Source organism: Hyperolius riggenbachi, chromosome 4 (assembly GCF_040937935.1).
Source record: "Hyperolius riggenbachi isolate aHypRig1 chromosome 4, aHypRig1.pri, whole genome shotgun sequence".
Classification (NCBI taxonomy): domain Eukaryota; kingdom Metazoa; phylum Chordata; class Amphibia; order Anura; family Hyperoliidae; genus Hyperolius; species Hyperolius riggenbachi.
In genome coordinates, this window is record NC_090649.1 from 387,276,637 (window position 1) to 387,300,250 (window position 23,614).

The 23,614-nt window shown below is 46.1% G+C and overlaps 1 protein-coding gene across 5 annotated transcripts in view; it reads left to right on the forward strand.

Moving 5' to 3' along the window:
* Positions 1-23,614, forward strand: part of LOC137504126 (interferon-induced, double-stranded RNA-activated protein kinase-like) — a 192,171-nt gene that overhangs the window by 21,032 nt on the left and 147,525 nt on the right. For 3 of the 5 annotated variants that reach the window (XR_011019430.1, XM_068232135.1, XM_068232139.1), the window contains exons 1-2: positions 1,254-1,449; positions 17,471-17,584. Coding sequence is in view for 4 of the 5 variants with exons in the window: in XM_068232135.1 (XP_068088236.1) it covers positions 1,439-1,449; positions 17,471-17,584 (125 nt within the window). In the remaining variant the exon portion in view is untranslated. Of the gene's footprint in view, positions 1-1,253; positions 1,450-17,470; positions 17,585-23,614 lie in introns of those variants that run through there. The other 2 variants (XM_068232136.1, XM_068232138.1) reach the window with 1 other exon arrangement.

A 23,614-nucleotide genomic window follows, 5' to 3' on the forward strand; every position in this document is an offset into this window, starting at 1 on the left:
TATAAATATGTATTTATACATATGTACATATAATTACAAAAAAATATAAACATACATATGTTCAATAAAAAAAAAAATATATTCAAACATATATGAACACTAGTTGGAAGACCCTTTAAAGGAACATCAAGCAAAAACTAATTCCCCATGATATACTTACTGGGGGCTTCCTCCAGCCCCTTGAAGCCATGTCCCAAGCCGCATCTCCAAACGCAGCTGCCACTGCCAGCTTAGGGTCCGCGCCATGTGCAGAGTCCGACCTCCTCTACTGCGCCTGTGTTAAGCTCCGCTGTCAATTAAGTCCACGTTATCCACAGCGTGCTGCGCAGGCGCAGTAGTTCTGTGCCTGCGCAGTAAGCTGCAGACAACGTGGATTTGATTGACAGCAGCGCTTAACACAGGCGCAGTAAGGACGACCTCACGTTCGGCTTCTGTACACGGCGAACAACCCCGGGCTGGTAGCTGCGATCGGAGATGCGGGGTGGGACGTGTCGGCTTCAAGAGGCTGGAGGAAGCCCCCGGTAAGTATATCATAGGGAAATCATTGTTGTTTGAAGTTTCGTTTAATAAATAGGCGCTAGGCCTTAGCATACACATCATCCTACACCAGTTTACCCTCACCCCACCAAGCATGCCTTACACACCCTCCTATTCAACACACCCACCTGCGATACTCACGTTCCGGCACATACATTAAAAAAAAAAATATATATATATACACACACACACACACACACACACACACACACACACACACACACACACACACACACACACACACACACACACACACACACACACACACACACACACACACACACACACACACACACACACACACACACACACACACACACACACACACACACACACACACACACACACACACACACACACACACACACACACACACATTTTATATATATAGAGAGAGAGCATCCATTCCAAAACTTTATTGCAATGTACATAAACTTTAAAAAACAAAGTGTAAACACACAGTTTTTTGTTGCTGCTTTTCTTTGCAGCTAAATAACAAATGTCATGACTCACTGTATAACATTGAACTAGTAGTTCTGGCAGCTAACACATAAGATAAGGGAACACAGACTATGATAACAAATAACTCCTTCAGAGAAGCTGTAGTCACTTATTTTATACGTTTCTCACAGCAGGGAGGAACAGATGACTCATGCAGTGCAGAGGATAGGAAGTAGTCTGCACAGACGCTGGAGTCTGGTTGCTGGGCAACAGGTAAACACGTGATGTGCTCATGGAGGAGATGAGGAGCTGCCCCGACATCTGCCTGACATTTGCCTGCAGGGAGGGGGGTCCTCTCTGTGAGGAAGTACAACAAGGAACTACAGAGCAGCTGATCCGTTTATTTTAACAGCTATAACTGCAATTCAACAGCAATTCATCATAGCCCTGGATTACACTAATGAAAACTAGGTAGGCAGCAGCAGTTATATTTGTGAAATGAAAGTACAAAAAAAACCACCCCTAACAAATGGTTTAGCCTCACATTCCGTCAGCCGTCACTGATTACATTACATGTTGTATTGAAGAAACCATTCATTTTTTTGAAAAACTTTTCACACTATTCTAGAAGGATTTTTAATAGATTATGCATAAACCACTTTGGTTTTTTTTCCTCATTCGCGGAAGAACCCCTTTAAGAGACACTATTAGAAGAAAATGGCCAGCTACTTACCTGGGGCTTCCTCCAGCCCCTAAAGTTGTTCTTATTCCTTGCAATCATTCCGGGTTGCTTTGTTCCTCTGCTGCCCCCTCTGAACTCTGCATGCATGGCCACTTGCCACTCGCCTCCTCCATAATGTTCCCGTGTCCGGTAGCGTGCTGCACTTGCACAGTAACTAAAAATTGCTTCTGTGCATGGGCAAAACGCTCTTACCCACAAGAGCATGATCGAGGAGGTGCAGTGATAAGGAACACAGCAGCTTGGAATGGCGGTGACGGAGCAGGAGGGGATTCCTGTACACAAAACAGAGCCTAGCATGTCACTTTAAAGGGGTATGTATGTGTGTGTGGGGGGGAAGTGATTCCCCACCTAGTAGCACCCAGAGTGTCTATCCCCACCCGGCTACTTTTTCATACCATCCGGCTGGAAAAAAATTCTGGGGAGAACACTGCTCAAAATGACCTGTGAATAGGACGTTGGGCCCCTTAGCGCACGTAGGCTGCAAAAAAGTGTCACATGTGGTATCGCCGTACTCAGGAGAAATAGTATAATGTGTTTTGGGGTGTATTTTTACACATACCCATGCTGGGTGGGGGAAATATCTCTGTAAATGGACAATTGTCTGTAAAAAAAAAAAAAAAAAAAAAAATCATTTACAGAGATTTCTCCCACCCAGCATGGGTATGTGTAAAAATACACCCCAAAACACATTATACTACTTCTCCTGAGTACGGCGATACCACATGTGACACTTTTTTTGTAGCCTAGTTGCGCTAAGGGGCCCAACGTCCTATTCACAGGTCATTTTGAGGCATTTGGTTTCTAGACTACTCCTCACGGTTTAGGGCCCCTAAAATGCCAGGGCAGCATAGGAACCACACAAGTGACCCCATTTTAGAAAGAATACACCCCAAGGTATTCCGTTAGGAGTATGGTGAGTTCATAGAAGATTTTATTTTTTGTCACAAGTTAGCGGAAATTGATTTTTACTGTTTTTTTTTTTTATTTCGCAAAGTTTCATTTTCCACTAACTTGTGACAAAAAATAAAATCTTCTATGAACTCCTCATACACTTGAACTCATAAACCGTGAGGAAAACCAAATGCCTCAAAATACCTGTTCAGGGGTATAAGCATCTGCAAATTTTGATGATAGGTGGTCTATGAGGGGCCGAATTTTGTGGAACCTGACATAAGCAGGGTGGCCTCTTGGATTGACAGGTTGTATTGGGACTGAAGTGCAGGAAGCGCAAGATGTTCTCAAATCGTGACCTGGACATGGCAGCAGAGAACATGGGCATGTGATGTATTGGGTGCGTAGACCAATAAGACCACAATACATTCTTTTTGACTAGACCCATGTTAAGGAGCAGGCCCCAAAAAATGTTAAGTTCGGAAACTTGGAGTGGTTTCCTCCAAAAAGGCTGGGCATGGTAGCTTCTTGGATTGGCGGTTGCGTATTGTGTGGCATAACGGTTGGTCTCAGCGACAATTAAGTCGTAGAGAGCAGCAGTGATCAGAAAGAAAAAAAATTCTGTCACTGCGGTGGGGCGGGTGAGGGTTTGGCCGGGTGATCAGAAGCCCGCAGGGGGCAGATTAGGGCCTGATCTGATGGATAGGAGTGCTAGGGGGAGACAGGAGGTGATTGATGGGTGTCTCAGGGTGTGATTAGAGGGGGAATAGATGCAAGCAATGCACTGGGGAGGTGATGGGGGGGGGGGGGTCTGAGGGCGAGTCGAGGGTGTGGGCGGGTGATTAGGTGCCCGCAAAGGGGCAGATGAGGGTCTGATCTGATGGGTGTTAGTGACGGGGTGATTGATGGGTGATTGACAGGTGATTAGTGGGGAGAATAGATGTACACGGGGGGGGGGTGTCTGGGGAGTTTCTCAGGGTGTGTGTGGGGGGGGGGGGTGATCAGGAGCCCCCAGGCGGAAGTTTAGGACCTAACCTATAAAATAGCGCTGACAGTGACAGAGAGTGATTGGGTGATTAGGGGGGGTGATTGGGTGCAAACATGGGTCTGGGGGGTGGGCAGGGGGGGGGGGGTCTGAGGAGTGCTGTGGGCAATCAGAGGGCATGGGGGGGCAGATCAGTGTGTGTGCGCAGGCAGTGAGGGCTGCAGCCTGCCCTGGTGGTCCCTCGAACACTGGGACCACCAGGGCAGGAGGCGGCCTGTATAATTCGCTTTGTATACATTACAAAGCGTATTATACGCTTCCTATGCGGCGATCGTTGGGTTAACAACTCGCCGGCGCTTCCGATTGGCCAGGTGGGCGGAGCCTATTGCCGGAGGATGCGCGCGCATAACAGCGCAGATCCCCGGCACCAGCCACATAACGAGCCGCCGCCGATGGGCGTATTGCGGTCGTTTAGGCCCAGCCTTTGCTGCCGCCCATCGGCTGTAGGCGGTCGTTATGTGGGTAATTTTCCTTTTGTTACGGTGTGCAGTAATGTAAAAACACTTGCAAAATCGCTCTGTGTAGTTTTTGACGAGCGATTATGCCAGCATTTATATACTTTACATTGCAGAAACGCTAATTGCGAACGCTCAAAAATGCTGCATGTTTTGCGATTTGGTAATCGCAATCGCTCCAGTGGAATTTATCCCATCCATTAACATTAGCTGAACGTTTGGGGAAATCCCTAGCGGCTTGAATCGCTCCCTAAAGGCTCAGAAAATCGTTGTAGTGGGTTCCTGCCCTCATGCAAATTTCATATGAAGATTTATACAGGTTGAAAATAGACCAATCGCAATATAGACAAAACAAATAACATTAATATTGCGCTTTTCTCCTGGCGGACTCAAAGCTCCAGAGCTGCAGCCGCTAGGACCCTTTCTATAGGCGCAGTAGCCGTGTTAGGCCTGGAACCCACTACAAGTGGCAAATGGCAATCCCTGGTGTTTTGAAGTGGCGATTTGTAAGCTATTTTCATGAGTGTTTTCTGGCGAATTTGGTAGCGATTTTAAAAAGTGTAAGCTTTTTGACAGCAATTAAGATTGCGATTGATGATTTCAATTCTAATAGGTCATTTTAAAATATTATACATTTTTTGCCGTTTGCATTAATTTACAATTACACACAAATTGCTATGTGTATCGATTTGCCAGCGCTTCAATACTTTGCATTAAAGCGCAAATGCTCCCAAAATGCTGCATGTCCTGCAATTGCGATTTGGCTAATCTCAATTGCTACTGTGGAACTTGTCACATCCATTTTCATTGGCAGAACGTTTAGGGAACTCGCTAGCGATTTAAAGCGATCCCTTACGCTAAAAAAAAGTGCTCTGCTGGGTTCCAACCCTTAGGAAGTCTTACCTTGATGAGATTTGATTGGCCTATTTTTTTAAAAGTGCATTCATTTGCATTAGAAAGTACACGATCCTGCATCAACTCGGAATTTGCATCTTATTGACTATCCCTGTTGCAAAATGACGAATCGGGCAGGGGTCATACTTGATTCTCAGCAAACGCCTGCAGTTTTCTGTAGTCAATTTTGTCTTTTTTTAAAGTGACTCTGAAGCCTCCCAAAAAACATGTTTTTACTTTAGAGACAATTCCCTTTAGAGGCAGAGCCTTGTGCAGTAGCTCGGCCTCTACTTGGATCAATCTGTGCGGATCTCCGCCTCCTCCCGTCCCTCTCAGTCTTCTTTCACTGAGAGGGCCGGGGAGAGGTGGAGGTCTGCGTAGATTGACGTGAATGGAGGCAGAGCTACAGTCCAAAGCTCTACCTCCCCCAGGCAGTAAAATTCACAACCTGGAAAGTCGTGGATTTTTGCCACGGGAGTTTGGGGTGATTGAGTGTTCAGCGGCGGGGATGTGGCATTTCACCTAGGGCATTAATGCTAAACAGGTCTCTAAAGTAAAAACAGGTTTTTGGGAGGCTTCAGTCTCTTTAAATCTGTGTTTTCTGCAGGCTTAGCGTATTGTCTTGTTCCCACGTACAGAAACTGCACTAAGGGCTTTATTCACTATGCCCGTGATAACTCAAATATCACACCTTATCAAGATATCACACGTTATGAAAAGTTAACACGCCTTATCAGAGTAGCATAGCGAGCGCTACAAACCCGCAGGGGCTCAGGGCAGGATGAGTGCCATTGCCTATTAGCAGGCATAAGTTTGTAGCGCTCGCTATGCTACTTTGATAAGGCGTGTTAACTTTGATAACGTGTGATATCTTTGATAAGGTGTGATATTTGTCTTATCACAGTTTAGTGACTCAAGCCCTAAATGTGACAAAGTACATTGATTAACATGGGCCGTCACATCTGATGTGGTTTTTGCGTATGGGTAAACCATGTGCGATTTCTCTAATGCTGGGTACACACTGAGACTTTATGGTCAGATCGATTATTTCCAACATGTCTGATTTGCTTTCTGATCGATTTCCGTGCATTTTCCAATCTATTTCCGTTGACTTCAATAGGAAATCGATCGGAAAGCAAATTGAACATGTTGGAAATAATCGATCTGACAATAAATCGACCTTAAAATCTCAGTGTGTACGCAGCATGAGTGTGACCCCTGCCGAAAGCCTGGTACACACGTTCAATTTTGATTGGCCAATGACTGACCAATATGTGTACCGGGGTAAATGTAGAAAGGAAATCTGAAGTAAAATTTTACATTCAGGCTACATTCACAGTGGGACGTTGCGGAGCTGCGTTATACAGTCTTATAACGCAGTTTACTGCACTGCAATGCTAATCCTATAGGACCTTTACAGTGTGACGTTAGTATCGCGTTGTAACGTGTAGCGTTGTGGTAGCGCACTGCTGCAGTGCGTTACCTCTAAACGCACTTGTTACCAGGTACAGAAAAGCAAACTTTTCATTGCCTGTATGCGATGGCAGCATTAATGTACATTACCACCTTTTTTCACATTGCGCTGTAATGCTGCATTGTGACTTTAACGTTGCATTACAGCGCAATGTCCCACTGCGAATAAGCCCTCAATCTCTAATTATTATTAATTAGAATTTATAAATCAACAACATCTTATGCAGCGCTGTACAGAGAATATAGACTTGTCAATGATTAGAATTCATTATGGATTTACAGATTTGGCTGTGTATGTTTAATGCACTTTTTTCTGACAGTTTTCATAGAAAAATGACTTTGAAAAAAAAAAGAAAACTTATTGTTTTTCTCTTCAAATTGTACCAAGAAGTTCTTTATACATCTGTTGCCCCTCAGATGTTCCATCCACATATACTACAGTGTTCTGCCCAGAAATTTTTCTTGGAGGTCAGCATTTACCATACTAGTTTTGTGTTTATAATTAGCTGGCAGTATGAAACTTACCCCGGGCTTCTTCTCGCCCCCCTCTAGTCTGTCTGCTATCTCAATGTTCCCCTGGTCCTCTCCATTTGTCGCTATCAGCCCTGTAAAATCCACGACTTGGCTGAATCGCGGAAGACGGCACACACCACCCAATCTTGTTTGTGCAGAACTCTCCCAGCCACAGGGACCAGTGGTGCCACCATTGGGTGGTGCATGAGGCCAGGACCGTGCGTGCACTGTGGTCCACAACCCAGCTGGATCACAGACTTCACAGTGGAGTTGACCGAAAGGAGATTGAGGGGGCAGCCAGGCTACAGGGGGCTGGAGGAAGCCCCAGGTAAATAAAAATGCTTTATTCCCCTTCATCTCATGTTTAACCCCTTGCATACCAGCAGTCTCTGGCCTCTTAACCACTTGAGGACCTAGGGCTTTACTCCCCTTAAGGACCGGCCACTTTTTTTCCATTCAGACCACTGCAGCTTTCACGGTTTATTGCTCGCTCATACAACCTACCACCTAAATGAATTTTGGCTCCTTTTCTTGTCACTAATACAGCTTTCTTTTGGTGCTATTTGATTGCTCCTGCGATTTTTACTTTTTTTTTATATTCATCAAAAAACACATGAATTTTGGCAAAAAAAATATTTTTTTTACTTTCTGTGCTGACATTTTTCAAATAAAGTAAAATTTCTGTATACATGTAGCGCGAAAAATGTGGACAAACCTGTTTTTGATAAAAAAAAAAAACCATTCAGTGTATATTTATTGGTTTGGGTAAAAGTTATAGCGTTTACAAACTATGGTGCAAAAAGTGAATTTTCCCATTTTCAAGCATCTATGACTTTTCTGACCACCTGACACGTTTCATGAGGGGCTAGAATTCCAGGATAGTATAAATACCCCCCAAATGACCCCATTTTGGAAAGAAGACATCCCAAAGTATTCACTGAGAGGCATAGTGAGTTCATAGAAGATATTAATTTTTGTCACAAGTAAGCGGAAAATGACACTTTGTGACACAAAAAAAAAAGTTTCCATTTCTTCTAACTTGCGACAAAAAAAAAATGAAATCTGCCACGGACTCACCATGCCCCTCTCTGAATACCTTGAAGTGTCTACTTTCCAAAATGGGGTCATTTGTGGGGTGTGTTTACTGTCCACGCATTTTGGGGGGTGCTAATTTGTAAGCACCCCTGTAAAGCCTAAAGGTGCTCATTGGACTTTGGGCCCCTTAGCGCAGTTAGGCTGCAAAAAAGTGCCATGTGGTATTGCCGTACTCAGGAGAAGTAGTATAATGTGTTTTGGGGTGTATTTTTACACATACCGATGCTGGGTGGGAGAAATCTCTCTGTAAATGACAATTTTTTAATTTTTTTTACACACAATTGTCCATTTACAGAGATCTTTCTCCCACTCAGCATGGGTATGTGTACAAATACACCCCAAAACACATTATACTACTTCTCCTGAGTACGGCGATACCACGTGTGGCACTTTTTTGCACCCTAACTGCGCTAAGGGGCCCAAAGTCCAATGAGTACCTTTAGGATTTCACAGGTCATTTTGAGAAATTTCGTTTCAAGACTACCCCTCACGGTTTAGGGCCCCTAAAATGCCAGGACAGTATGGGAACCCCACAAATGACCCCATTTTAGAAAGAAGACACCCCAAGGTATTCTGTTAGTAGTACGGTGAGTTCAGAGAAGATTTTATTTTTTGTCACAAGTTAGCGGAAAATGACACTTTGTGAAAAAAACCAATAAAAATCAATTTCCGCTAACTTGTGACAAAAAATAAAATCTTCTATGAACTCACCATACTCCTAACAGAATACCTTTGGGTGTCTTCTTTCTAGAATGGGGTCATTTGTGGGGTTCCTATACTGCCCTGGCATTTTAGGGGCCCTAAACTGTGAGGAGTAGTCTTGAAACCAAATGTCGCAAAATGACCTGTGAAATCCTAAAGGTACTCATTGGACTTTGGGCCCCTTAGCGTACTTAGGGTGTAAAAAAGTGCCACACATGTGGTACCGCCGTACTCAGGAGAAGTAGTGTAATGTGTTTTGGGGTGTATTTTTACACATACCCATGCTAAGTGGGAGAAATATCTCTGTAAATGACAATTGTTTGATTTTTTTTACACACAATTGTCCATTTACATAGAAATTTCTCCCACCCAGCATGGGTATGTGTAAAAATACACCCCAAAACACATTATACTACTTTTCCTGAGTACGGCGGTACCACATGTGTGACACTTTTTTGCAGCCTAGGTGCGGTAAGGGGCCCAACGTCCTATTCACAGGTCATTTTGAGGCATTTGTTTTCTAGATTACTCCTCGCGGTTTAGGGCCCCTAAAATGCCAGGGCAGTATAGGAACCCCACAAGTGACCCCATTTTAGAAAGAAGACACCCCAAGGTATTCCGTTAGGTGTATGGCGAGTTCATAGAAGATTTTTTTTGTCACAAATTAGTGAAAAATGACACTTTGTGAAAAAAAACCCAATAAAAATCAATTTCCGCTAACTTTTGACAAAAAATAAAATCTTCTATGAACTCGTCATACACCTAACAGAATACCTTGGGGTGTCTTTTTTTCTAAAATGGGGTCACTTGTGGGGTTCCTATACCACCCTGGCATTTTACGGGCCCAAAACCGTGAGTAGTCTGGAAACCAAATGTCTCAAAATGACTGTTCAGGGGTATAAGCATCTGCAAATTTTGATGACAGGTGGTCTATGAGGGGGCGAATTTTCTGGAACCGGTCATAAGCAGGGTGGCCTTTTAGATGACAGGTTGTATTGGGCCTGATCTGATGGATAGGAGTGCTAGGGGGGTGACAGGAGGTGATTGATGGGTGTCTCAGGGGGTGGTTAGAGGGGAAAATAGATGCAATCAATGCACTGGGGAGGTGATTGGAAGGGGGTCTGAGGGTTTGGCCGAGTGATCAGGAGCCCACACGGGGCAAATTAGGGCCTGATCTGATGGGTAGGTGTGTTAGGGAGTGACAGGAGGTGATTGATGGGTGTCTCAAGGTGTGATTAGAGGGGGGAATAGATGCAAGCAATGCACTGGCGAGGTGATCAGGGCTGGGGCCTGAGGGCATTCTGAGGGTGTGGGCGGGTGATTGAGTGCCCTAGGGGCAGATAGGGGTCTAATCTGATAGGTAGCAGTGACAGGGGGTGATTGATGGGTAATTAGTGGGTGTTTAGGGTAGAGAACAGATGTAAACACTGCACTTGGGAGGTGATCGGACGTCGGATCTGCGGGCGATCTATTGGTGTGGGTGATCAGATTGCCCGCAAGGGGCAGGTTAGGGGCTGATTGATGGGTGGCAGTGACAGCGGGTGATTGATGGGTGGCAGTGACAGGGGGTGATTGATGGGTGGCAGTGACAGGGGGTGATTGATGGGGGATTGACAGGTAATCAGTGGGTTATTACAGGGGAGAACAGATGTAAATCTTGCACTGGCGAATTGATATGGGTAATTAGTGGGTGTTTAGAGGAGAGAAGAGATGTAAACACTGCACTTGGGAGGTGATCTGATGTCGGACCTGCGGGCGATCTATTGGTGTGGGTGGGTGATCAGATTGACCGCAAGGGGCAGGTTAGGGGCTGATTGATGGGTGATCACCTGATTGACAGGTGATCAGTGGGTTATTACAGGGAATAACAGATGTAAATCTTGCACTGGCGAATTGATAAGGGGGGGTCTGAGGGCAATCTGAGCGTGTGGGCGGGTGATTGGGTGCCCGCAAGGGGCAGATTAGGGTCTGATCTGATGGGTAACAGTGACAGGTGGTGATAGGGGGTGATTGATGGGTAATTAGTGGGTGTTTAGAGGAGAGAATAGATGTAAACACTGCGCTTGGGTGGTGATCTGATGTCGGATCTGCGGGCGATCTATTGGTGTGGGTGGGTGATCAGATTGCCCGCAAGGGGCAGGTTAGGGGCTGATTGATGGGTGGCAGTGACAGGGGGTGATTGATGGGTGATTGACAGGTGATCAGGGGGGATAGATGCATACAGTACATGGGGTGGGGGGGTCTGGGGGGGGGGCCTGGGGAGAATCTGAGGGGTGGGGGGTGATCAGGAGGGGGCAGGGGGGGGGGATAAAAAAAAAATAGCGTTGACAGATAGTGACAGGGAGTGATTGATGGGTGATTAGGGGGGTGATTGGGTGCAAACAGGGGTCTGGGGGGTGGGCAGGGGGGGGTCTTATGGGTGCTGTGGGCGATCTGGGGCAGGGGGGGGGGGAAATCAGTGTGCTTGGTGCAGACTAGGGTGGCTGCAGCCTGCCCTGGTGGTCCCTCGGACACTGGGACCACCAGGGCAGGAGGCAGCCTGTATAATACACTTTGTAAACATTACAAAGTGTATTATACACTTTGTATGCGGCGATCGTCGGGTTAACATCCCGCCGGCGCTTCCGTATGTCCGGCGGGATGTTGCGGCGGGTGAGCGGCGCCAGGCGGAGGCGGAGGATCGCGTCACGGATGACGCGATCGCTCCGCCCATGCCCCTACAAGGACCGCCGCTATTTGTCAATACGGCGGTCCTTGCGGGGTCCACTTCCCGGCCGCCAATTGTCAATACGGCGGTCGGGAAGTGGTTAAAGGGAACCTTAACTGAGCGAGATATGGAGGTTTGCTTTTAAAGTGGACCCAAACCAAACATTTTTTTTTAATTCAAAATATTTAGTTGTACCACTCTGACACATACAAAGATAAATAAACACTCTTTCAAGCCTATGAACATTTCAGTGCATGCTTTTCAGCCTTCTCTTTTCATAACTAGGGTTATACAGGTGGCAGCCATTACTTCTGAACTTAGTAGGAGGTTTTACATCATGGGTGTGTTTGTCATCAGCTACCCTCCCTCACAGGGGCATCGTATATGTGAAATCTCGCACAAGCTGAGATCACCTCCCCTGCGACATCATCAGTAGCAGCCTGTGTTTTTTTTTTTTTTTTTTTTCTCCTTCACCAGTTTTCTGGAAAAATCCCGGCAATATGAATGGAAGGGAGGGGTTCCGCCAATAAATGTAAAATATTTTATATTTGTCATCATGCAGCTGAAAAAAGGCTGATATTTATCATTATAATTTAGAAAATAGATTTTATTTCTGAAATCTTGTATTTTTAGTTTGGGTCCACTTTAAATAATACCAGTTTCCTGGTAGCCCTGCTGGTCTCTTTGGCTGAATCACACACCCGAAACAAGCATGCAGCTAATCTAGTCTGACTTCAGTCAGAGCACCTGATCTGCATGCTTGTTGAGGGGCTGTGGCTAAAAGTATTAGACACAGGATCAGCAGGAGAGTCAGGCAACTGGTATTATTTTAAAAGGAAAAATCCATATCCTTCTCATTTTAGGTCCCCTTTAAGGACCGGCTCCTGACCGGCTCACACAGCTCTGCCATCATAGCAACGGCAGAGAGTGTGGCCTGTGGCGATGGAAAAGCGCTGTGACCGGCGAAAGTGGTGGGTTTGTGGGTCGATTTGTCGGTAAGCGCCGTTTACTGATACCAGCTGTCTCTGCAAGGGGTTAAAGTAAACATGAGCAGTGTTCTCCCCAGAATTTTTTTCCAGCCGGGTGGCATGAAAAAGTAGCCGGGTGGGAAATTATGGTCACGATGTGGGGAAAGAGGGTGATGTCTGCTACTACTAGGTGAGAATGGACAGGCAGGATCATGCTGGGGAGAAGAGTAGGTGGAGCACGCTGGTTGTTACCTGGTGAGGTAATCATGCTAGGCATTTCCGATAGGGAGAGAGGATTACACTAAGTGATGCTAATGGAGAAAGGCATCTTGCACTGAATGGTGCCGTTTTGATGTGCAATCCGATAAAGTGCTGCCAAAGCCGGATTATTACCAGAAAGGGGCTGTAGACAGGGTGACTAATTTAGGCCCAAAACCACACATCCCCACAGACTGTTTTGTTATCTAATTCAAAAAGTCTCACAATAGTTTTGGCTGTCATAGCAGTAGCAAACCCAGTGTAGACATTATTGTTGTTTGTCTATGCTAAACAGCATGCACTACAAAGGAAAATAAAAGTGCTTGGGGGTTTCTGCTGTGGCTTCTTCCCTTTAAAAAAAATCAAGCACTGGTAAGCAGACATACATACTGTATACAGGAAATACAATATATAGAGGACAGAGGGGGGGTTCAGTAGAAGAAGTGAATACAAACTTAAAGGAGAACTGTAGTGAGAGGTATATGGAGGCTGCCATATTTATTTCCTTTTAAGCAATACCAGTTGCCTGGCTATTCAGCTAATCCTCTGCCTCTAATACTTTCAGCCATAGGCCCTGAACAAGCATGCAGCAGATCAGGTGTTTCTGACAAATTTAGACAGATATGACAAGATTAGCTGCATGCTTGTTTCTGGTGTGATTCAGACACTTCTTTAGGCAAATAGACCATCAGGGCTGCCAGGCAACTGGTATTGCTTAAAAGGAAATAAATATGGCAGCCTCCATATCCCTCTCACTACAGTTCTCCTTTAAGGGAAGAGGAATAGGTGTGTGTCTGGGAGGGAGATAGATTATTTGAGGGACAGAGAGAGTGTGTGAAAAGGACTGGGAAAGGGGAAAGAAAAAAAGAGGGAGAAAGTGTGTGAGAGAGAAATGTATAAGAGGGAGACAGACTAATGCAGAAAAGAAAATGTTTGTGAGTGGACAGCACACTGCAGGAAGTCTGCAGACTGATGGCCAGGACAGCTAGCTATGTAACGTCTGTGGCAGAGCAGTGGGGGAAGGGAAGCAGTAGTGCCTGTAAAGTTGTTTAATACCTGTCTCGGTAGCACAGAGACCGCAGCTGACAGTCATCACAAGGATTCCCTTGCTGGGGGACCATAAAGCTGGCCATACACTGGCCCGATTTGCGCCCGTTTCAACAGCAGATTCGATCACTGGGATCGAATCTGCTGCCAATCGTTCACGCTACACGCCGAATTTCGATCCATTTCGTCCGATCCCGTCGATCGTGCCGTGCGGAAAATAACCGTCGATCGCCCGCGGGTAAAGAGCGCATCGCTAGCGGCGTTCGAGTTCCCGACGACTGTTTAAACTTCCTGCCGGGCTAGAAGAAGTGAGGCATGCCGGACCTGGAGACCAGAGCGCAGACAGAGCAGCGGTGACCGGGAGACTGGAGTCGCGCCGGCGGAGCAGGTAATGTATGCGGGCGGGGGCAGCAGCAGCAGTACCACCACAACAGATTGTGAACGGTTTCAGGCTGAAATCGGTTCACAATCTGTTTGCTGTAAAGGTAGCCATACGATCCCTCTCTGATCAGATTCGATCAGAGAGGGATCTATCTGTTGGTCGAATCTGATGGCAAATCGACCAGTGTATGGCCACCTTTACTGATATCAGATAACCATCTGCCCTGCTGCTGCTCTCCCCGGCATGAACGAGCGCTGCTCCACGCTGTTCTCTGTGCTGTGACCTCTGATCGCGGGAGGCTGGGGCACGTGCTGGGAAATGTCCTGCATAATGGGAAGACAGGAGAAGGAGAGACATTCTCTGAACTACTCAGGCAGATCAGTGAGTGACTCATCAGAGGGAACACAGCAAGCCCACGTTCTCTCAGTTCTTTCTCTGAATGCTCCGACTCCTTCAAAGCTCCCGCGGTCTGGCTTGTAATGTCAGGAGCTGAGGAGGGCGGAGATTGTGTCAGAGTGACAGCGGGCCAGCTCCAATGCCACAGCCACTGAGCACTGTGCTGGACAAGTGTGGAGGACGGCAAATACGCTGCAGACAGGGAGTAGTGATCACAGCAGCCGGGCGGGACTGACCTCCAGCCGGGCGCTCCGCCCAGTTAAAAGGCTCTGGGGAGAACACTCCAGTCTTCCCTCTTCTTAGGTGAGTATTTTTTTTTTTTTTTTTTAAACAGGGGTGGTTACAGGTGTCCTTTAACCACATCCGGACCACGTTGGTAGAAATCTACGTCCTGCAGGGGGCTCTGACAGGACATAGATCTCTCCTTCCCCACCGCGTGCTCCCGCCAATCTTGCTGCTTTGCACCCGCTGCAGTTCACTCGACCTGCCATCTGTAAGAAAGCAGAGTACTGTAAGCAGGTCAGGAGCCGCTTTTATTAGTTCCTGACCGTGTGATCACTGAGAGCCAATCGCATTGGCTTACACTGATGGACACCGTCAGGAGCCAGTGAAAGCAGGGCTAGAGGGGGCTGGAGGAAGCCTCAGGTAAATAAAAATGCTTTACACCCTTTCATCTCAGATGAGGTTAAAGGACACCTGTAACCACCCCTGTTTAAAAAAAAAAAAAAAAAAACTCACCTAAGAAGAGGGAAGACTGGATGCTTTAGAGCTTTCCTGGTCCTCTCTGCATCCCCTCATTCCACCACTGTGCTCCCCGCACCAGCGTCTGGCCATTCCAGCTCCGAGTTAGAGCCTAATGCTGTTGCTGTCACCCAGATTTTTGGGGCTGACTTGTACTCAAGATTAGAGGCAGATAAAGATCCAGCCAGCCAAGGACATTTTCCAGAGAGATACAACATGGTGACTAAAGGTGCCCATAAATCTAGTGACTTGGAAGCCGATTGACCATCTGACTTGTTAACAGGGCTGGATTTATACTTTTTATCGCCCAAGGCCACTGTCACCAGCCCCCCTTTTTCAATATATGTAGCGAGATGACCCTTCCATCTAGTATAGATAGCCAGATGACCCCTTCCCTCTAGTATAGGTAGCCTGATGACCTTACCAGTATAGGTAGCCAGATGACCAATCCCCCCTTTCCCTCCAGTATAGGTAGCCAAATGACTCCCTTAATCCCTCTCCCCTCCCCCCCCCTTCAGTATAGGTAGCCAGCTTGCCTTCACATCGTAGCAGCCATCAGTGTCATTCATTTCTCCACTCATCTCCAGTGCAGAAGCTTCCTTTTCTATTCCATCTCCAAGGCTGTCCAAGTCAATAGTCACCGGCCACAATGCAAACGTGCACAGAGAGCAAGATGGCTGCTGCACAGGTGGCTAGCAGCAGAGTACTGCTGTCAGGCGCTCGCCTGAGCTCCCTGCATTGCAACATTTGCAAGCTTGCAAATGTTGCACCAGTTTAGCCTGCTGCTTTGGTGCCCTTGCTCCTGTGGTGCCCTAGGCCATGGCCTAGGCGGCCTTGGCCTGAATCCGGCCCTGCTTGTAAATTATTATCAAATCATGTGCTGCCAAGTGCAGACTGGATTGACAATGTAACCGATTTAGGGCCAAGCATGTCAATTGGACATGCTGCAAGATGTCAGGCCATCGTGGTCGGTCGGGTGCGCGGTGGTAATGACAAGCGATTTTGGGATGAGCGACAAAGAACCTAAGCTGAAAAGGATATGGATTTTTCGTTTTAAAATAATACCAGTTGCCTGACTCTCCTTCTGATCCAGTGTCTTTAATACTTTTTAGCCGCATCCCCTGAACAAGCATGCAGATCAGGTGCTCTGACTGAAGTCAGACTGGAATAGCTGCATGCTTGTTTCAGGGGTCTGATTCAGCCACTACTGCAGCCAAAGAGATCAGGAATGCCAGGCAACTGGTATTGTTTAAAAGGAAACTAACACATTCCTCTGTTAAGGTTTCCTTTAATGTTCAATGTGCCCCCCAGTGCACTACACATTACCTCTCCGGCTCCGCCGTTGGCTTCTGGCACTGTCCTCCTTCCATTCAAGTTCCACATGTGGCTGCTGACGTACATATGGGTGCATGTGTGATGTCACTCACACTCCCAGGTTACTCCAGCAACCACGTGGAGCACGTGTATGGACGAAGGACGGCGCCCGGAGCCAGCCAGAGACATCGTCTGATGTATGGGCACCTTAAGATAATTAGAATTAAAGCATTAGCTACTAACAAATCTATGGGTGGTTTCAGGACTTTGGTTATTACCTTGAAAGAGAAAGGTACTTGGAAGGTGACCTTCCTTTATGATTTGAAGGCACTTAACCACTGTAGGATAACCTGCTTATACCAGTTGGTAAGGCTAGGTTCACAGTGGGACGTTGTGATTCGACGTTAAAGTCGCAATGTAGCATTACAAAGCTGCGCAAAGAATAAATGGTAATGCACATTAATACTGCGTTACTGTCGCATATAGCCAATGAAACGTATGCTTTCCTGTACCTGGTAACGTGTGCGTTTAGTGGTAACGCACTGCAGCAGTGCGTTACCATAACACTACACATTACAATGCGATGCTAACGACCCATAGGTTTATCATTGCTGTGCGGTAAGCTGCGTTATAAGACTAACGCCGCACCGCAATGTCCCACTGTGAACCTAGCCTTATACTGAAGTAGCCGTCTCAATTGTCATAAATGTAAAAATGCGGGTCCATTGATCTAAGTACAGAGATTGTAATGCAGCTGTGAAAATGGACTACACCAATACCTGAGAAGTTGCTTGCTTTTGCTCCATTTATTCAACTCCAGTCCAACTAGTGGCATTTCCTGTAAACCATTTTTTGCTTGTACCTTTTAGGACTTTTACAATGGATCAGAATTTTAAAGGGCAACTTATCAGCCATTGTGACAGACTGGGATTAACTATGCGATGTGAGGAGGTCGATTCAACGGGCCCAGCTCATGATCGAAGGTAGGACATTTCTCTGACTGAAATCACTGCAGTTCAGTCTAGTTTCCAGTGCCTCTGTTTTTAATGTTTGAGCTCTACATTTTTTTTTCACACCTAGGTTTGCTCTCCTTGATCAGCTGTCGCTGATAACAGTAGTAAATGCTTTCCCATCCTTTTCATCCCATCTTAAGCAGGGCTGTGGAGTCGGTACAAAAATCTTCCGACTCCTACTCCGACTCCTCAGTTTATGAAACCACGACTCCAACTCCGGGTACCCAAAATATCTCTGACTCCGACTCCTTAGTCTAATACTTAACGGGGCTGTGCATTTTGTACAAAAATCATCCGACTCCTCAGTTTATGAAATCAACGACTCCAACACCGACTCCGGGTGCCCAAAATTGACCCTGACTCCACAGCCCTGATTTAAAGCTGCCACACCCTGGTCGATTGCCACCAGATCGACCAGCAGATAGATCCCTCTGTGATCGAATCTGATCCAAGAGGGATCTTTTGGCTGCCTACACTGCAAACAGATTTTGAATCGATTTCACTATGAAACCAATTCACAATCTGTGGAGCTACCGGCCCCCCCCCCATTAAATACCTGATCCGGCCGGCGCGAGTTCCCCGATCTCCACTGTCTCTTCTCCGCTCTGGGCTACAGGTCTCCAGCGTAACTTTGCTTCCTGTCGGGAAGTTTGAACAGTAGAGGGCGCTCTACTGTTTAAACTTCCTGTCGGGACAGTAAGTAAGTGAAGCCAGCCGAAGCCCAGTACAGAGAAGGGACAGCGGGGACACGCGCTGGCGGAGCAGGTAATGTATTGCCGCTAGCGTTGGTCGTCAGACATTTGAACGCCAATATCGACGCACTCCTGACCCGTCGGCGATCGAGCAAAATCTTCCACGTGGACAAATCGTTCGGTGCGCGTTTGCGCAACAATTTCACAGCAGATTCGATCACAGTGATTGAATCTGCTGTATATCGGCAGGAAATCGTGTAAGTGTATGGTCCCCTTTACTTTGTCCAGCAAATTGACCCTAAACCACTGTATGGTGCTGCTCATGTTCAACTTCCCTGTACAAATTTTACATTTTAAATGCTGACTATAACACTATTTGCCTGGCAGTCCTGCTAAGCTTTCTGGACAGTAGGGTTTAACCCTCCTGGCGGTTCATTAATTCTGCAAAATAGGCAGAAATACAATTTTTTTTTTTTTTTTTTTTTTCATGTAAAGCTACCAGAGTGGTAGCTACATGAAACAACACTAGAGGGCGCATGTGTCCCTCTAGTGCGATCGTCGCCGGCATCAATAGCAAACGGGAACGCGTATATAACGCGTTCCCCTGTTTGGCTTCTCCTGTCGCCATGGCGACAATCGGAATGACGTCAGCCGACGTCCTGACGTCAGCAGCCTCCGATCCAGCCCTCAGCGCTGCCTGGAACTCATTGGTCCGGGCAACGCTCTGGCGGGGGGGGCCTTTTCTGCCGCTGCGTGTGGGCAAAGTGCTAGCTGCACGCACAGCACTTTAAATGGGGCAAATCGCCCCACCAGGGGCTGAGATATCCTCCAGCTCGGGCTTACCGCCAGGAAGGTTAAGTCACACACCCAAAACAGGCATATTATTATTATTATTATTATTATTATTTAGTATTTATATAGCGCCGACATATTACGCAGCGCTGTACAGTGTGTATATATATATATATATCTCTTGTCACTAACTGTCCCTCAAAGGAGCTCACAGTCTAATCCCTACCATTGCCATATGTCTATATATTATTTAGTGTAAGTACTGTAGTCTAGGGCCAATTTTTTTAGGGGGAGCCAATTAACTTATCCGTATGTTTTTGGACTGTGGGAGGAAACCGGAGTGCCCGGAGGAAACCCACGCAGACACAGAGAGAACATACAAACTCTTTGCAGATAGTGCCCTGGCTGGGATTCAAACCAGGGACCCAGCGCTGCAAGGCGAGAGAGCTAACCACTACGCCACCGTGCAGCTAATCTTGTCAAATTTGTCATAGACATCTGATCTGCATGCTTGTTCAGGGTCTATGGCTTCAAGTGCTAGAGGCAAGGGGTCAGCAGGACAGCCAGACAATGTGCATTATTTAAAAATAAATAAATAAACAAGGCAACCTCCATATCCCTCTCACCTCTTGTTGCCTTAAAGTACATCTGAACTGAGAGGGGTATGGAGGCCTGCATATTTATTTCCTTTTTAAAGAGACTCTGAAGCGAGTCTAAATTTCCTTTTTTAACTTGTATTCCTGTCAAGGACCATAACCCCTGCAAAACCGCCGCCATCCCGCAGGAAAACTAGGGGTTTATACCCCCCAAATCCCCCTTTCTTGGTCGTGGATTTTGCTGCTCATGAAGGCAGAGCTATGAGCCGCAGCTCTGCCTCCATGTGCGTCAATCTGCCGGCGGATCTCTGTGAAGGCAGATTGAGAGGGGCGGGGGAGAGGCGGTGATTGACGTGCTGAGAGACGGAGCTACAGCTATTGGCTCTGCCTCATTCAGGAAGTGCTCCCCGAACAAAGGAGAGGGAATTTGGTTGGTATAAACCCCTGTTTTGCCGCGAGATAGCGGCGGTGTAGCAGGGGTTATGGTCCTTGACAGGAATACAAGTTAAAAAAGAGAATTTATACTCGCTTCAGTCTCTCTTTAAGCAATACTAGTTCACTGGCGTCCTGCTGATCTTTCATGCGTCAGTAGTGTCTGAATCACACACCTGAAACAAGCATGTGGCAAATCCAGTCACACTTCAGTCTGAAACACCTAATTTGCATGCTTGTTCAGGGTCTACTGCTAGAAGTGTTGGAAGCAGAGGATCAGCAGGACAGCCAGGCAATTTGCATTATTTAAAAGAAAATAAACGAGACAGCCTCCATTTCCCTCTCACTTTAGGTTTGCTCAATAACTGATCTGCTTGCCTGTAAATGGTTGAAGGTCTGAAACTCCGCCCCATCCATCATCAAAACAGTTGTGGAGTTTGTGTGTTTCTAAAGTTTTTCAAAGCCGTGGCTACCGAGTGTGTGGGGGGGGGGGGGAGTTTTGGCGGGGGGGCACAGCAGTGCAGGTGGTCCCCGAGCCTCGGAAGACTTTAGATAAAAATGGTTGTGCTGGCCTTGCTGATGGAGGGGTGGTGGAATTTCAAACATCTAATCGTTTACAGTAAATTTGCAAAAGGAAAAGAACCCTTTTTGAAAAGCACCAGACTAATCGTATATGATAAATGTCACAAAATCTTAATTGTATATAACCACAACAAGGAATAAAAACAATTTAAAATATCACCAAAAGGGTAACAGGCAATGGAGATAATTTTCATCTTGCATTTAAAATAACTTTTCAGCATTTTGCAACTGAAAAAGTACCACAAAATAGTTGAAAAGTACTATAAAAATTATTTTGACTATTTTCTTGCTTGCTGGTTTTAATTGCATTTTTTTTTACAAGTTATGAACATATCACCTAGGAGAAAACTGAATTGCATATGGGCCAATGTCTCTCAAAATACATAAATGTAGAGATAGCTAGATAGATAGATAGATAGATAGATAGCTAGATAGATAGATAGATAGATAGATAGATAGATAGATAGATAGATAGATAGATAGATAGATATACAGGGCTGTGGAGTCGGTACAAAAATCCACCGACTCCTCAGTTTAGGAATACTTGTCTCTTAACTGACAACGCTTAGGAATTTTAAAAGACAACTGAAGTGGAAAGGATATGGAGACTGCCATATTTATTCCCGTTAGTCATAGACTAAGGCTGCTTCCACACAGGGATGTTACAGGCGCACGTTAGCGCAGCCTGTAACGCTCCCCAACTCACAGCAATACAAAGTCAATGGGGCTGTTCACACTGCCCACGTTGCGTTACATGTAACGCTGCACGTTCTTCAGAACGTGCAGCATACTATAGCGTTCCAGCGGCTTAAGCCGCGTTAGACTGTTTGCACATGCTCAGTGTTGGGGCGGAGAGGAGGCGGGGAGATGCCGCTACGTAGCCGCGCACATGGCTACTCAATATGCACTGCACTGGTGGCCGCTGATTGGCTGGCGGTACCACTCCGCATCACGTGGTCCCGCCGGCCAATCAGCACCACTCGCACTGCCCTAATGCGGAAAGAGCCGCTTAACGCGGCTCACTCAACGTCCTCTACTAACACCGGCAGGCGTTGCGTTAGGGGACGTTATTGACCATAATGTCCACTATAACGCAACGTCCCGGTGTGTAACTAGCCTAAAACTCGTCCTTGGTAACAGTACTTGTAAAAGGTACAGACCGGAACAAAGAACATCTATCATGCCCTTGGCAATGTAATGTGCAGGTACTCTGCAGGGGAATAAGGCTATTCTTCCTCTATTACACATTCTTCATGCACAATCTGAACCAGGTTTATGGGTGATAGACAACACCTCTGTGTTCAATGTGCACTGCACAACATTCTCCGTGGATTCCATGCAGCTCTGTGGAGAGTGCATATGTAGAGTATAGTACTACTGTGTAACAAAGTAAACCTGAGATAGATAAAATTAAAGTTTTATACATACCTGGGGCTTCCTCCAGCCCCCTTCAGGCTAATCAGTCCCCCGCTGTCCTCCTCCGCCACCTGGATCTTCTGCTATGAGTCCAGGTACTTGAGCCAGTCTGGCGTTGTGCGCATGCACACACTCCGCCGCCAGGAGCTTACTAATAATGGCAGTATTTGTATAGCGCCTTTCTCCTGTCGGACTCAAAGCGCTTGCGAGGCAGCCACTAGAGCGCACTCAGTAGGCAGTAGCAGTGTTAGGGAGTCTTGCCCAATGAACTCCTTACTGAATTACTGGCTTACTGAACACTATTGCGTTGGTGCAGAACGCTCCTGGCTGTGGAAGAGGCATGCGGCCGGACTGCGCTGACTGGCTGAATTACCAGGACTCGTAGCAGAAGATCCGGGTGGTGGAGAACAGCGAGGGACTGATTAGCCTGAAGGGGGCTGGAAGAAGCCCCAGGTATGTATAAAACTTTTCTTTTCATCCTTCTCAGGTACCATTTAATTCGTAGTCGCCAAACCAAATTTTAACAACATATCAAATTTATTTGATTTCATGAGCAAAGAGTACATTTATATTTGCATAAATCAGAATCCACGCAGAATTATTTTCATCACATTGACCATCTCTATTAGTGACACGGCTACACATCAGGCTTTATATTTACAGCATAATGTTATTTAGTATATATAAGAGATTCCTGTGTACACATCATATATACAGTCACAATCAGATATGTATATCTGACTTCAAAAATACGGGGACTGCTTTATTGAAGCAGCACAAGTCATTTTTGTGGACTAAGCACAGCTATTACTGTATGTGTAAATTATTTATGATGACTAATATCTGAGAAATAGAACATTTTATCATATTTTCTATTTTAATTACAGTTTAAATTCATTAGGAGTCGGAGTCCTTGCATTTTTCCCCGTCTCTGACTCCAGGCACCCAAAATTACTCGCGACTCCACATCTATCTATCTATCTATCTATCTATCTATCTATCTATCTATCTATCTATCTATATATATATATATATATATATATATATATATATTCTCTCTCACATCTCACAAAGGGCCAATTTGGACACCTCCCATAAATGCAGTAACAGCCTGTAACGATCGGTGTAACACAGAGAGGGTCTGATTACCGGTAAATTGTCGTCTCACCAGGAATACAGAATATACCCGATTATTGGTGATCTGCAGTATCACCGATAATCAGATATATCTACTAACCTCTGGACACCAGGGAGAACAAGTTAGTGTTTATGCAACAGTATACTTTGAGCACTTCTCCAGAAGTGGGTTCCTTCCTATGGCCTAGACCAGGGGTGTCCAAACTTTTTTCGAAGAGGGCCAGCTTGAATGAAGTGAACATGCCGGAGGGCCGAACATTTTTCCGAACATTCTTTGAACAATTACAATTAAATGCAAATGAATTATTTTGCATAAAATAAATCATTTGCATTTAATTGTAATTGTGAGCATG